This window comes from Danio rerio, chromosome 20 (genome assembly GCF_049306965.1).
Source record: "Danio rerio strain Tuebingen ecotype United States chromosome 20, GRCz12tu, whole genome shotgun sequence".
Lineage (NCBI taxonomy): Eukaryota > Metazoa > Chordata > Actinopteri > Cypriniformes > Danionidae > Danio > Danio rerio.
The window spans coordinates 43,290,482-43,305,344 of NC_133195.1; the positions used below are offsets into that span (position 1 = coordinate 43,290,482).

Sequence of the window (14,863 nt, forward strand, 5' to 3'; positions counted from 1 at the left end):
TTTAAGGAAATAAATGACTTTAATCCATTTTGGAATAAGACTGTAACATAAAAAAAAGTGGACAAATTGAGGTGCTGTGAATACTTTCCGATACACTGTATGTCAGTGATGAAAACATATTGAAATTGGTAAAGGAATTTTCCACTTGGTTTTAGATAAGATATATGAACAGATCCTTAAGCCTCCTTTCCACTGCACACGACAAACGACAAGCGACAGACCGGAAGTCATTCATTTCCAATGGAGAGCAGTCCAGAAGCTGCGTAGAGTTCTGATCATCTCTGTATGCGTAAAATGTGGATCCGAATTGAGCTGCGGATCCGTTGAAATATTTGAACTCCTGCGACTAGACCGTATGCGACCTGCCGACCTGATATGATGTATTCCAGTGTTGTCCAAGCAGATTCGTGCGCACAAGATGAGAAATATGACTTTATTTGGTTATTTTTTTAAAAATCTATATTAAAAAAAACTTTTCTGTTCATAAATGTAAGTAAGAAAGTTATAAAAATATAAATTTTTAATGTTGTCTCCACAATCTCTCCAATATTTTAGCGGTCTATGAGTTTCTAGTATTCATTTATCCATTAAACCATGTAAACGCACAGAGAATAAAGGCCCTTGCATTTGCCCTCCTTTATTTCGGACACCATAAGAATCAGCTTCTCCTCCGTGGTAAACACTGAAAATACTGTGCGACTGCCACAAGGGGGCGTATTCTGACAGTCGTGTCCAAATGTCGTGTGCAGTGGAAAGGCGGCTTAAGATCAGCAAGGTTATTTTAGACTTGATTTGAAACAAATGTTCATGTTTTGAAAATGAAGTTAACTAAATGAAAAAGAAAAATCGAAATTGTAACAATTTGGACAAAAACATTAATCATGCTCAAAACCCCAAACTTAAAACCAGCCTAAACTAGCCAGCTTTGTTTGTTACAAAGTCTTTTTGGAACAAAGTAAAGATTCAAGCCTGTCTATATGATGTAAAGCTTCTGCACAACACCATTCACATCTATTAAGTACATATTTGCAGTGGAATTTCAAACCAAGGATATTCCACTGTGGGTAATTCTAGGACTAAAACCAAACTGACAAAATGTCTCACTGCTCATTGCGGCTGCAAAATGTTAGGCCAAAAAGTCAGATTACCATGGAAAAACTGTGCTGCTTTATTGTTATGCTGCCTGGCTAGGACTCAGAGTAAGACAGTTTTATGACACCGGTGGTATTAATATAACAAAATGACAGCATAACATGCAGAAGGAAAGAGAAAATATACCACAAACTGAATATGAAAGCATTTGGAAACTCACCCCGGTCACATATCGCGGTCTGAACTGTACCGTCCCAAAAAGGCCTAGAATCACTGTGATGATGTGGATGAAGTTTGTAAGGATCGGAGCCCACTGGTATCCGAGGAAATCAAATATCTGTCGCTCCAGGATGCTGATCTAGAAGTGAAACAGGGAGAGAAAAAAGGAACAGGACATTAACCCGTGTGAATAGATATGCTTTATATTACTTTCACGCATTTACCAGAAGCTTTTATCCAAAGTGACTTCCATTACATTCAAGGTACGCATTTGCTTTGCTTAGGAATCAAACGTGTGACCTTGCTGTTGCTTGCACCGCGCTCTACTATTTGAGCTACAGCATAAAGATGCGTGAAGATTTCCATTTTAAAGCAGCTTCAGGGGTCGCTTCATGACATACACTGCTGTCAGCTGGAAGGCAGGGTGAGACGACGGGCCGCAGGGCTACAAGTGAAAGCACAAGCGTCTACAGTCTACAAGCAGCCAGAGGAAAGCCCCTGTCACACAGGCGATTAATTAGTACCGAGACGTGCCGCTCTCAGAGTCAAACCCCCAGCAATCCACAAAAACCAGAAATGACTAGGAAATTAAAGCTGGCAAGTCCAGCCTCGCAGCTCCGCATGCTCCAATCTCCGCCACTGATTGGACATGACACTGATGTCAATACCACAAGCTATGGCACTTCCAAAAGCAGACCAGCACTGGGTCACGGTTTTATCCCCATGAGAGAGCCTCATAAAGCTAATGCTAATAGCACTCGCATCTCCAGCTGCATTCACCAGCAGGCATTTTTACAACCTCAGATATTCAAGGCCATTTGTGGAAAGGAAACTAAACAAAAAAAAGAAGAAGAATCACGCCACTGGAATCATGTGCATTGCTATGGGATGTAATGGAGGACATTAAAGAGCCAAATGTCAGGATGAAGGTTGAAAACGCAGCTGCTGAAAACATGAACGCCATTGTGACCTCAATAGATTCATTTAACAAACATCTACTCAAGTGAACATCAATAGAGGCTTCAGAGAGTTCAATAGCAGCATGAATATCAAATGACTAGGAGTTGTGGTGAGATGCTATAGAAGAGCTATTGAACATTTTTCGCAGCAGGGAGACCCAGTTTAACTCTGTAGTCCACTTGGTAGATCAAATCAATCAAATAGATGTCCCCACATGTTGGTGGAAAAAAAATAATGGATTTATTTTAAAAGGATGATTCGTTAAGATTTTAATTAGATAATTGAATAAATAAATGAGTCAAAAAGAACTAATCATAAAATATAGTTTTAGCTTAAACAAGTGGAAAACTTCAGAAAAGTCAGCATATTAATTTCAAACTAACTTAATATTAATTATTAAAATAAGTATACTTATTGTCAGGATTCTGCTACTCCAGTCTTTTTAATTTATGCTTTGGTGGCGGATTCCAGACTCTAGTCCTGTCTTGTCTAGTATGTTGTGCTCAGCTTGAGTTTTCTCGAGTTGAGCTCTCATATTTTCCGTCACTGGCTACGTTTTCATACACCTATTTTTATGCGCATTTTGCATATGTACATAAAAAAACAATTAATGGAAACACCTAGATGCTAATAAATTTTGAAAATGCTCATAAAAACGTATGTGCATAAACTTTTTATTCGATAAGAAAAGGTGAGCACAAATTACAATGGAAATACTTTTATCGAACAAATTCCAGTATGCACATTCAAAAAAGTCATGTGATTTCGTTATAAGAGATTATGTCATGATAAAAATGTATGTGAATGGATAAACCAGCAGGCTGAGCACACTGCAAAACATCTGAAATGTTGTTTTGGTCATTCTGAAACACCTTAACCATCTCAGTATTAGTGAATCAAAAGGGTCTGTGCTCTGCGTCTCATGTCTTCAAACACCACTGCGTGTTCACTGCGTGTCAGGAATGTCTTCTGAGACGCAGGTCATTTCACGAGTTCACACTTACAGATGTTTAAGAATAAAGCGTATTTGCCGTGCTGTCCGGGAAGAGGGCTCTGAGCTTGGGGAAGACACCCCAACTCGTGTTATTCCTCTTATCAGGAAATAGAGAGAAGTTGGGATTCAAGCAAAGTATCTAGCCCGACGCCAGAACGCTCCCCCCGGGTATGTATAGCTTATGAGGTGAGGGGTCGGGGTGGTGAAGGGATGCTAAAGTCGTGAGATACTGCAGGTAGGACAGCTTTGGTATATACAGTTGAAGTCAGAATTATTAGCCCCCTTTTGATAAAATTTTTTTAAATATTTTTCCCAAATTATTTTTAGCAGAGCAAGGAAATTTTCACAGTATGTCTGAATATTTTTTTCTTCTGGAGAAAGTCTTATTTGTTTTGTTTTGGCTAGAATAAAAGCAGCTATTCACTTTTTGAAAACCATTTTTGGGACAAAATTATTAGCCCCTTTAAGCTAATTTTTTTTCGATAATCTGTAGAACAAACCATCATTATACAATAACTTGCCTAATTATCCTAACATGTCTAGTTTACCTTATTAACCTAGTTAAGCCTTTAAATGTCACTTTAAGCTGTATAGAAGTGTCTTGAAAAATATCAAGTCAAATATTATTTACTGTCATCATGGCAAAGATAAAATAAATCCGTTATTAGAAATAAGTTTTTAAAACTATTATGCTTAGAGATGTGCTGAAACAATCCTCCCTCCAATAAACAGAAATTGGTGAAAAAATAAACAGGTGCGCTAATAATTCAGGGGGGCTAATAATTCTGATTTCAAATGTATATAGGGGTTTGGTCAAAAACTGATTAGATAATAGAATAATTGTCAATGACGTATTTAATGCTGAAACATCTGCGCGTGCTCCTCCCAAAATTTGCTTACAAAACATCACTTATTAAATGAAGAAAAGATTCACACACTTTACTTGTCGGAGCAAATTCCATTTTTACTGTTGATATTTGGTGCCAGACAATCAGGAAGTGACGATTTTGTTCGCTTTGACTCGTTAGATGTAAGAGCTGCTTTATTGCACGACTTTTATGTGATATTCCAGTTTTGCGCATGAACTTACTTTGCATGTTTGGATGAAACATAGCTATTGACTGTCTTCGTCTTTGCATGAGTGCTGTCTTGGCCATACTTGGGCCGTGTGCGCTACCGCGTCTAGGCATGCTCGGGATGTGTGCTCTCGTCCTGCTGTGTGTTGTCTGTTCGCGGCACAGTGTTTGATTTCAGTGCTCCAGTCTAGTTGGTTACAGTTTAGGTTGCCGCTGGGATCGGAGCATGCGTGTCGCATGTGTGAGTGCACGGTAAGTGTTTTCATTTATCGTGTGCTCATGTCTTGTGTATTGTTTGTGTTGGCATTGCGTAAGCATTTCTTTATAGCGCCCTCTTGTCTGCTGTCCTGTACCAGTTCGTCATATGCCGTATCTAGTCGAGTCGTGTCCTGTTTTGCCCATCCGTATTCCTGACCATTCCTCCCCAGTCAAGTTTGTTTGTTTGTTAATGTCTTCCCCCCTCAATGTAGCTTTTGTTACCTTTTTGTTTTATTTTTATAATTATTAAATACCCATTTTAGTTCTGCAATTGAGTCCTCATTAGACCTGTAATCGGGCCATAAAAGTTAGGTCTATAGGGTCAGAGTCTGACAGAATTTTCAGAATTTTCCCGACAAGTATGTTTTGATTAAATGAAGTTTCACAAACTAACTTCGAGAGGAGCACATGATATGATTGACTGCAGCTGGCCACTCATCTACACTCATTGGCTAGCCAATCGGATTGATCCAAACTCACTATAAGTAACCTAGCTAAGAACTACTCCCTTATCTTCATTTTCCGAAGAACCCCCCATCCACCCCTTCTCCTCCTTTCCTCTTTTGCCGAGGGGAGCTCTCGAGAACACCTGACCTCGTACTCCCCTTACATGCTTTATGGACCTGGTGGGAGCCCTGGGCTCAACTATATCCGAGCTCAGGGTTCTCTCCCGGGACAGCATGCCAAACCTGCTAACTTGCTAACAAGTTGTCAAACAGTATCTAAGTGTGAACTCTTGAACTCCTTTTTAAAAGCCCGAACCTGTTTATAGCCCAGCATTATTCAAATGTGCACATACACACAGCTCTTTTGCCTTTTTTCAAGAATAAGTCATTTATACGTGTTTTATCATAATGTATACATAACAAACATAGGCTATAAAAAATAAAATAAGTCCTCTGTAACATTGCAACGTCTCAGCACTCTAAATAAGCCTAGGTACATATACTTGGCCTTTAAATGGCCAACACACCAACAAAAATAAGTTTTTCCTAAAAAATTTAATTAAATTATGATGGGTATTTGACAATAATAAAATTAAGATAAAGGCTCTGTTTCGCCACTATACATTAGCCTATATACTCTGACTACATTATGCATTTTTGATTTACTTGATATATTTAGTTATAATTTGAAAATCCTTTACTCACCAAGATAAGGCTACATATTTTTGTGGAGGAATATTATTAAATCCACTTTAGATGGCTTTAGCGCGGTCCTTCGCTCACTGATGGTGCATCCAGCAGCACTGAACACCCTTTCACTGCTGCTGCTACTGGCCCGGATGCATACTACTGATCTGGCTAATTTTGCAAGTTTTGGATAGGATTGTTTGTTCATCTTCCACCAGCCAAGAACATCCATATAATTTTCCATGAAAACGGTTTCAATGTAGCGAGTGACCTTGTCATTTTCCCTGTGAGCTTGCTGTACATTTTCCCACTCCACAAAATTAGCTCTTTTTGACATCTCCGTCATCATTTGTTTCACCTTTGCAGGAATGTGTTTTAATGTTGTAACAAATTATTTGATTACTTTCTCGCCCTAATCGAAATGCATCACATGACTGTTCATTTACCATGCAAACCATAGTGCAAGCCTGAGCCCGACCCCGTCTAAAATGATAGAAATTAAGCCCGAACCCACCCGAACTCGTCAGGTCTCGCCTGTTTTCCTTCAGGTTCAAGCAAAGATCTTAAGCTCTAGTCCTTGTTCTTTCCGTAACCCAACCGTGCCACTATTATTTAATACTACCACAACAACTATTACTACCTCTTCTACTACTACTACTGCTGCTACTATTACGACCAATACTACTACTACTAATAATAATTATTTTTTAGTAGTAGTAGTATAGCCAACATTAAAATGTGTAATTGTAATACAATCAATCGTTTTTTTTTTTATTAATATCCATTTATTATGCAAAACAGTCTTTAAAAATGTAACCAGCAAAACGTTCAACTGTATTTATTGAAGAAAAAACAGAGAATTGAAATCTTGAATATTCTAAAATTACAAAATTATTGACTCTTATTTCTCTGTAAAAAAAAAAAAAAAGTTTTTCTTTTTTCTTTTTACACATGCTACGCTATCAATTCACAACCTTATGAAATACAATTATCCTTCAGATCAAAATGAATAAAATCCCACAGTTTAGCACGGAAATCTAAAGTTATTTCAGCAACTGCTCTGTTAGATTTAGTGATTCATATTTTAATATCAGAATTTCAGATTGTATTATATTTTATAGTATTAAAATATAATTAGTCATGGTGCTGTACACTGAACGACTCTACAGAAAAATCTTCACAACTGAACTCTTCATAACTGAGCAATACTTCATCCTATAAGTCTATCAACAGCACACAAAGCTCAGGAGTCTATTAATCTGTGCATCTTGTCCAGATCAGGCCAGTGATGCCCACTTTGTGACCCCTGATCTCCCAGAGGGACGTGTCTTCCTTTGTCTGGGCGTTTCCTTTGAGCTTCTGCTAGCATACATCTGGTGTTTTGCGCCTGCCCTAAACACTTAAGTCTTCCATCATAATGAAAGGTATTATGCTGACAACACCAAGCAACACCAGCGCACTTCACACGAGTCTCTTGATTAAGGACCGTCACAGCTCTGGGGCGCAGTTGAGATTAGCTTTGTGTCAGAACGAAAATGGTTCCTTTCCAAGTGCCAACCACTCTTTTGTACCACAATAATATTTCGCCTTCCCATTCAATTTTCAGTGACAGCTAATAATTCTACTGGATTTTGTGTGTTTTTATGAATCGTGACATGTGATTTCCCTCAGCACTTGCTCTTGTTTACTTTAGCTCTTCTCCATATTTCTTCCATAAAAAAAGAAGGATGGAAAGACGAAAGCGCTGCCATCTGTTTTCTTAAAGGAATAGTTCACAAATGAAAAAGTCTGTCATTGTTTACTCGCCCTCATCTTGTTCCAAACACTCTTTCTGTAAAACAAAAAGATGTTTGTGAGGAATTACACTGGTTGCTCTTTTCCATCCAATTACTGGAACTAAGGCTTTCAATCTTCTTATAAGCACACAAAGGCGGCATAAAACTCTCTCTTCAGTATGATTCAAGCATTATTTCAAGTCTTCTGAAGTAACTCATTGTGAAATCTCTCTTTTGATTCTACTTTGATGAGAGAAGTAAGAGTAGAACAAGTTTACGAGAGAAGCATTTGTGATCAAATAATTTCTGAGTGTCAAATCTTTCCAAGAAACCGACCAATAGAGTTGGCAAAGGATTCAGAAATTAGGATTTGAATTATTTTTTAAATGAATCAGACTAAATAGACTTTTAATTTGAACTCACTGACTCCATCCAATCAAAGAAAATTATTTGAATTAATTAATTATGAACCTGTTCACCTATTTTATTACATAACAGAAATTATCTGAATGAGTCAATCATGAATCAGACTAAACAGATTCTTCAGTTCAACTTGCTGATTGTATTAAGTAACAGCAAATGATCTATATAAGTTGATTATGAACCAGACCAAATCATCAGACTAAACATGTTCTTAAGTTCAACTCACTGACTCCATTCAGTCACAGCAAATGATCTGACTGAATCAATCAAAAATCAGGTTAAACAAATTTTAGGTTCAACTCACCAACTTTATTAAGTGACAAAAATTATCTGAATGAATCAATCATGAATCAGACTAAACAGATTCTTCAGTTCAACTTGCTGATTGTATTAAGTAACAGCAAATGATCTATATAAGTTGATTATGAACCAGACCAAATCATCAGACTAAACATGTTCTTTAGTTCAACTCAGTGACTCATTTCAGTCACAGCAACTGATCTGGTTGAATCAATCATGAATCAGACTAAACTAATTTTTCAGTTCAACTCAATGATTTTATAATAAGTAAAGGCAAATGATCTGAATGAGTCAATCATGAATCAGACTAAACATGTTCTTAAGTTCAACTCACTTACTCCATTTAGTCACAGCAAATGATCTGACTGAAACGATCATGAATCAATGAATTAGACTAAACATGTTCCTAAGTTCAACTCAATGAATTCATTAAGCAACAGCAAATGTTTTGAATGAGTCGATCATGAATCAAACTAAACAGATTCTTCAGTTCAACTCACTGATTTTATTAAGTAACAGCAAATGATCTGAACGAGGCGATTGTCATGGGTTCAGCTCAATGACTCCTTCCAATGACAGCAAATGATCTGGATGAGTCAATCATGAATCAAACTAAACAAATGTTTAAGTTCAACTCACTGATTTTATAATAAGTAACAGCAAATGATCTGAATGGGTCGATTATGAATCAAACTAAACATGGTCTTAAGTTCAATTCAGTGACTCGTTTTAGTCACAGCAAATGATCTGACTGAATCAATCATGAATCAATAAATCAGACTAAACATGTTCTTAAGTTCAACACACTGAATTTATTAAGTTACAGCAAATGATTTGAATGAATTGATCATGAATCAAACTGAACAGATTCTTCAGTTCAACTCAGCGATTTTATTAAGTAACAGCAAAAGATCTAAACGAGTCAACTGTGATAAGTTCAGCTCACTGACTTCTTCCAATGACAGAAAAATGATCTGCATGAGTCGATAATGAATAAAACTAAACAATTTTTAGGTTGAGCTCACTGATTTTAAAATAACTAACAGCAAATGATTTAAATGAGTCGATCATGAATCAAACTAAACATGTTCTTAAGCTCAACTCACTGTATCGTTTCAGTCACAGCAAATACTCTGACTGAATCTATCATGAATCAATGAATTAGACTAAACGTTCTTAAGTTCAACTCAATGAATTCAGTGAATCATAGCAAATGATTTGAATGAGTCGATCATGAACCAAACTAAACAGATTCTTCAGTTCAACTCACCGATTTTATTAAGTAACAGCAAATGATCTGAACGAGTCGATTGTGATAAGTTCAGCTCACTGACTCCTTCCAGTGACAGCAAATGATCTGGATGAGTCGATCATGAATCAAACTAAACAAATTTTTAGGTTGAACTCACTGATTTTATAATAAGTAACAGAAAATGATCTGAATGAGTCAATCATAAATCAGACTAAACATGTTCTTAAGTTCAACTCAGTGACTCGTTGACTCTAGGAAAAGAACGACAGTCCAGTTCTTTAAAAATTCACCTTTTGTGCCTCTAGGATAGATTAGAACCAATCAGAATGAATATAAAATGGCATAAAATAAAATAATTCCGGCTGTACAACTTATTCAATGAGTTATTTTCCATTGTCAGCCTAAAAAAAAAAAGTGTAAGCATGGCAGAGAGCTCGATAGTTTTATTCTCGGTTTATAATACAGAGCCTTCATTGTCAAAGCTCTTTAGATGGTAGCTCAAGTTGGTAGCAGCTACAAGAAAAAAAGAAAGATAAACGATTGATTGACCCAGACTCAGCAATTCCATTTCTTTTGCAAAGCCTAGTGGAAAAACGACAGCCACCCATGAAATCCACTAATAACCAACAGTGCCACGGTGCTGAAGAGAGCCCATATGCCAGCACAAAATACAATCTGCCCTGCCTGCGAAGAGGTTGCAAAATGCAAATATGGCTAATTATGCTATATTATGTTGTTGGGTGAAGGACGGTGTGTTGACAATGCCTTTAAAACACATCCTAATGGCACTCAATTCACAGCTCTCTTCTGTCAGGCTTTTGTGGACACCTGCGCTTATTGACAGAATTCCCAAAAGAGTGCTAGGATTAACATGCATGTCCGATGGGGGAAAAAAAGCTTAAGAGGGTTTATGGAGAAGCCTCGGGGCTCTTGTTTGTGGTAGGGGCCAGGATCATCATTTATGTGGCTCCCTGGCCCTCCCTTTTTTATATAAACAGTAACATAAACAGCATTGCATGGCAGCTGTGCTCAGAATGACATATTTATCAAGTCATTTTGTATAGAAGAGTAATTAAATCCCTAAATGTGAGAACAAAATGCATGAATGTTCAGAAGATTTAAAAGCGGAAGGGTCTTAAAAGAAGAAAAGGCTCAAAACCACTGACTAAACAACAAAGAGACACATTGAGAATTCAAACAGAAAGCAAACATTCAGTGCTTTCTGGATAATGTGCAGACCTAAACACGCAAGTATGCATCTATTAAATAAATAAATAAAATCTTAGACTTATCTTAGACTTAGACTCACTGAATGAGTCAATGTACTGTACACTATAATTTAAAGGTCTGGGCTCAGTAGAAACTTTATTCAAAAGTCTTTTACACTCACCAAAGCTGAATTGAATTTATTCTGAACACAATAAAAAACATCAAAATTCACCCAAAATGAATATTTAGTTACTATTTACTCACCCTCATGTGGTTCCAAACCTCTGTGAGTTTCTTTATTCTGTTGAACATAAAAGAAGATATTGTGAAGAAAGCTGAAAAACCTGCAACCACTGACTTCCATGGTAGGAAAAACAAATACTATGGCGGTCAATGGTTAGAGATTTCTAGCTTTCTTCAAAAATATATTCTTGTGTGTTCAAAAGAATAAAGAAAATTATAAAGCATTGAAACAATTAAAGAGGGAGTAAATGAGTTCATCATGGTTTGAACGATCCCTTTAACGTTGTGAAATATTATTATAACTTCAAATCATTGTTTCCTATTATAATTTATTGCAAATGTAATTTTATTTTGTGATTTAAAGCTGGATATGTCACATATTTTTTTCATTAATCATTCAAATATGCTTGCTTAGTGCTCAGGGAACATTATTATATAAAGTTGATGTGTCGTGTTGAATATTTCGGTGCAAACATAGGGATGGCGCAATACTCGAAATAAATTGAATCATTCAGTACGACCTCAATAGTTCAATACGCATATAGATATTGATGTTTTTAGGATTCACATAAAAATTTGAAACTGTATGTTTTCATTTCCTCCTTTCTTTAAGTACTCTCTAAACAGGCTGTGTTTGTATATATATATACACACACTGAAATATATATATATATATATATATATATATATATATATATATATATATATATATATATATATATATATATATATATATATATATCAGTGAGCACTAAAGTAGGAGAAACGTGAAAATAAAAGTGACGTACTGTAAGCCATATGTCAGAGCATGAGCTCATGGGAGATCTGAAAAGTGCTCAACTGAACAACTGAATAAAAGTTACGAAGTGCAAAATGAGTCTTGCTTCTCTGTGGTAAGACTGGGTTATGACCAATAATTATTTCCATCTGTCCAACTTGATAAGCATTCAATCAGTTTTGCCTTGGAAATTGTGTTGTCAGTGACTTTCTCATTGTGCTGCTTCTGTGCTGTGTTTTAAAATGAAAACATCTTACTCCTGCTGTCTGTAGATAATTAAATCAGTCTTGACTGTATAGCTTTATAGCTCAGTAATGCCTAACCTTTATTTAATTTAAACAGTGACGAATATATACAGTATACAGTGTTATTTAATTCTATTTTTCATTTTATCTAACCGAAAACCTGAAAAGTACTGTTTATTTTAGCATTATCTTTGCCATTTTGTATTAATTGTGTATAGTATTTAGCTTGTAAAGTTTTTATTTTATTTTCATTTGACTGTGCTTTTTTGCATGAGAACCCAAACCAGGAGACTCGTTTCAAGCAGAATTCCTTGAAATCTGTTGGTTGTTCTGCAGTCAAACAGCATTTTCAAGAAGTCTTACAGCCTGCAAGTCCAAAATGAGTCTGAGGGTGCTTTCACACCTGTGAATCAATTCAGTTGTTCCGAAACAGAGATTACAATTGTTACATTGTTGCGCTTTGCTCTTGGAGCGGTTGGCTTTCCCACTGCAAAGTTTCTAATCGGACCAAAAGAGCTAAAACAAGTCACGTGCGAGTAAACTCTCCTCACATTGGTCAGAGTGTCAGGGTTTATTTTGCAGCGTCCCGCTAAGCTGTCAGGAGAGGTGGTGGTTTAGTGTTGATTGACAGGGTGCGCGCGTGCGACGTTTCTGAGGAGAGACGCGGTGGGGAGAGGTGAGAAGGGTGCGCAACGATGCCTATTTGAGGACCGGGAGGGAGACGCGAGATTACCGGGAGATCATCACTCGTTTGCGGGCTTCCGGAGACTCGCGAAACTTCCCACTCTACTCATAATTCTCTCTTCATATAGCTGTAAGCCTATTACAAATCCATAAAACACTGTGATATAACCGCGCTCGGATCGGATTGCTTTCTCACTACAATCGAACCGCTCCAGGGTTCATTTCAATCGAGCCGAGACCACCTCATTCAAGCGGTCTCGGAGCGATTACTTTGGCGCGGAACAGAGCACGATTGCCCTGTTCACATATGCCAAATGAACCGCGCTAACTGGGCAAACGAGATACGTTCCGAAACAAAAGTGTAGGTGTGAAAGCACCCTGATTTAAGACAGAGCTATCCCATCTATATTAAGTTTTTAGGAGGGAATGCAAATGAAGTAGATAGGTGAAAGAACTTGCCTGAATAAAATGTAAAAATGTAAGTTTACTAACCCTGCCGTACATTACCCAGGCCTTGTACAGTACCGTCTTCTTTCCTCGTCTTTGGCTGGGCAGAACCTCGGTTTTTAGCACTACATAGTTTTGAATCTGATAATGATGGAACATTATTTCCTGCTCATGATCACACAGAACAACATTTTAGACATCCAAAGACTTTTAATTTCTCTCTTATAAAATCACTTGGAGTTTCAATGAGATAGTTGTATATTTCGGGCTGAATGCTTTGCCATTTTGTCTTATCCAATATCCATTGGGAGGGTGCTATCACAAATGGACCTGTCAGACGAACGTTAATTTTGCTGAATAACTGTCCTTTATACAGTTGAAGTCAGAATTATTAGCACCCCCTTTTGATTTTTTCTTTTTTCCTTACTTAAATATTTCCAAAATTATGTTTAACAGAGCAAGGGAATTTTTACAGTATGTCTGATAATATTTTTCCTTCTGGAGAAAGTCTTATTTGTTTTTTTTTCGGCTAGAATAAAAGCAGTTTTTTTTAAAACACCATTTTAAGGACAAAATTATTAGCCCCTTTAAGCCAATTTTTTTTTTGACAGTCTACAGAACAAACCATTGTTATACAACAACTTGCCTAATTACCCTAACCTGCTAAGTTAACCTAATTAACCTAGTCACTTTAAGCTGTATAGAAGTGTCTTGAAAAATATCTAGTAAAATATTATTTACTGTCATCATAGCAAAGATAAAATAAATCAGTTATAAGAAATGAGTTTTTAAAACTATTATGTTTAGAAATGTGTTGAAAAATCTTCTGAAATTGGGGAAAAAATAAACAGGGGGTCTAATAATTCAAGGGGGGTAATAATTCTGATTTCAACTATATATATATATATATATATATATATATATATATATATATATATATATATATATATATATATATATATATATATATATATATATATATATATATATATATAAATATAATATGTAATCAATTTAACTTATCTAATACATATATATATATATATATATATATATATATATATATATATATATATATATATATATATATATATATATATATATATATATATAGTTTACTTTTTCCCTTTTGCTTAATAAAGTGTTTTTTTTCATAAAACAATTATTAATTCCTTTCAAAAACCAACATTATAATCTTTCCAACCCTTAAACTTTTGACCGATAACAAACACACAGTTCAATCACTAAATGCAGCACATTGCAACATTTTCCACGCACTCATTTGCCAGGCGCTGTTATAACTTACGGTGCATTCAATGTATTCATTATACCAGTATGTGGAAATTGAACCCATGACCTTGCTGGAAGCATTCTCTACTGGCTACAGCTGTGAAAACAATGCTTCAAGCCATTAAAGTGATAAACAGCCTACAGTGAGCATAATATACAGTACTACTCTGCAGAACAACTGTTTATGGCGATTATTAATATTAATAAACACTGTTACTTATTGAACATGTTGCCTCTGCCATCATTCTATACAAATAACAAGCCACTCCAGACAATACACTCACCACAGTCGAGAGAATTTGTGTCTTGTTTTTGTCAACAAACTACACTAAATTGGCAGTGAGGAGTGAGAGTTTCGAACTAAAAGCACCGCTAAACCGATTTACTAATGAATATCGAATCCAAAGGTCAGCGCAAGCAATTCCTGTAATGATATTTTCCCTTCCTTATGTGCGCATAATGTTTTCTTGTGATTATTACTTGGC

At 36.2% G+C, this 14,863-nt stretch overlaps 1 protein-coding gene across 2 annotated transcripts in view; it reads right to left on the reverse strand.

Annotated features, from left to right (window-relative positions):
* Positions 1-14,863, reverse strand: part of nkain2 (sodium/potassium transporting ATPase interacting 2) — a 316,059-nt gene that overhangs the window by 199,657 nt on the left and 101,539 nt on the right. For both annotated transcript variants that reach the window (XR_012395349.1, NM_001351706.1), the window contains exon 2: positions 1,313-1,450. Coding sequence is in view for 1 of the 2 variants with exons in the window: in NM_001351706.1 (NP_001338635.1) it covers positions 1,313-1,450 (138 nt within the window). In the remaining variant the exon portion in view is untranslated. The remainder of the gene's footprint in view (positions 1-1,312; positions 1,451-14,863) is intronic.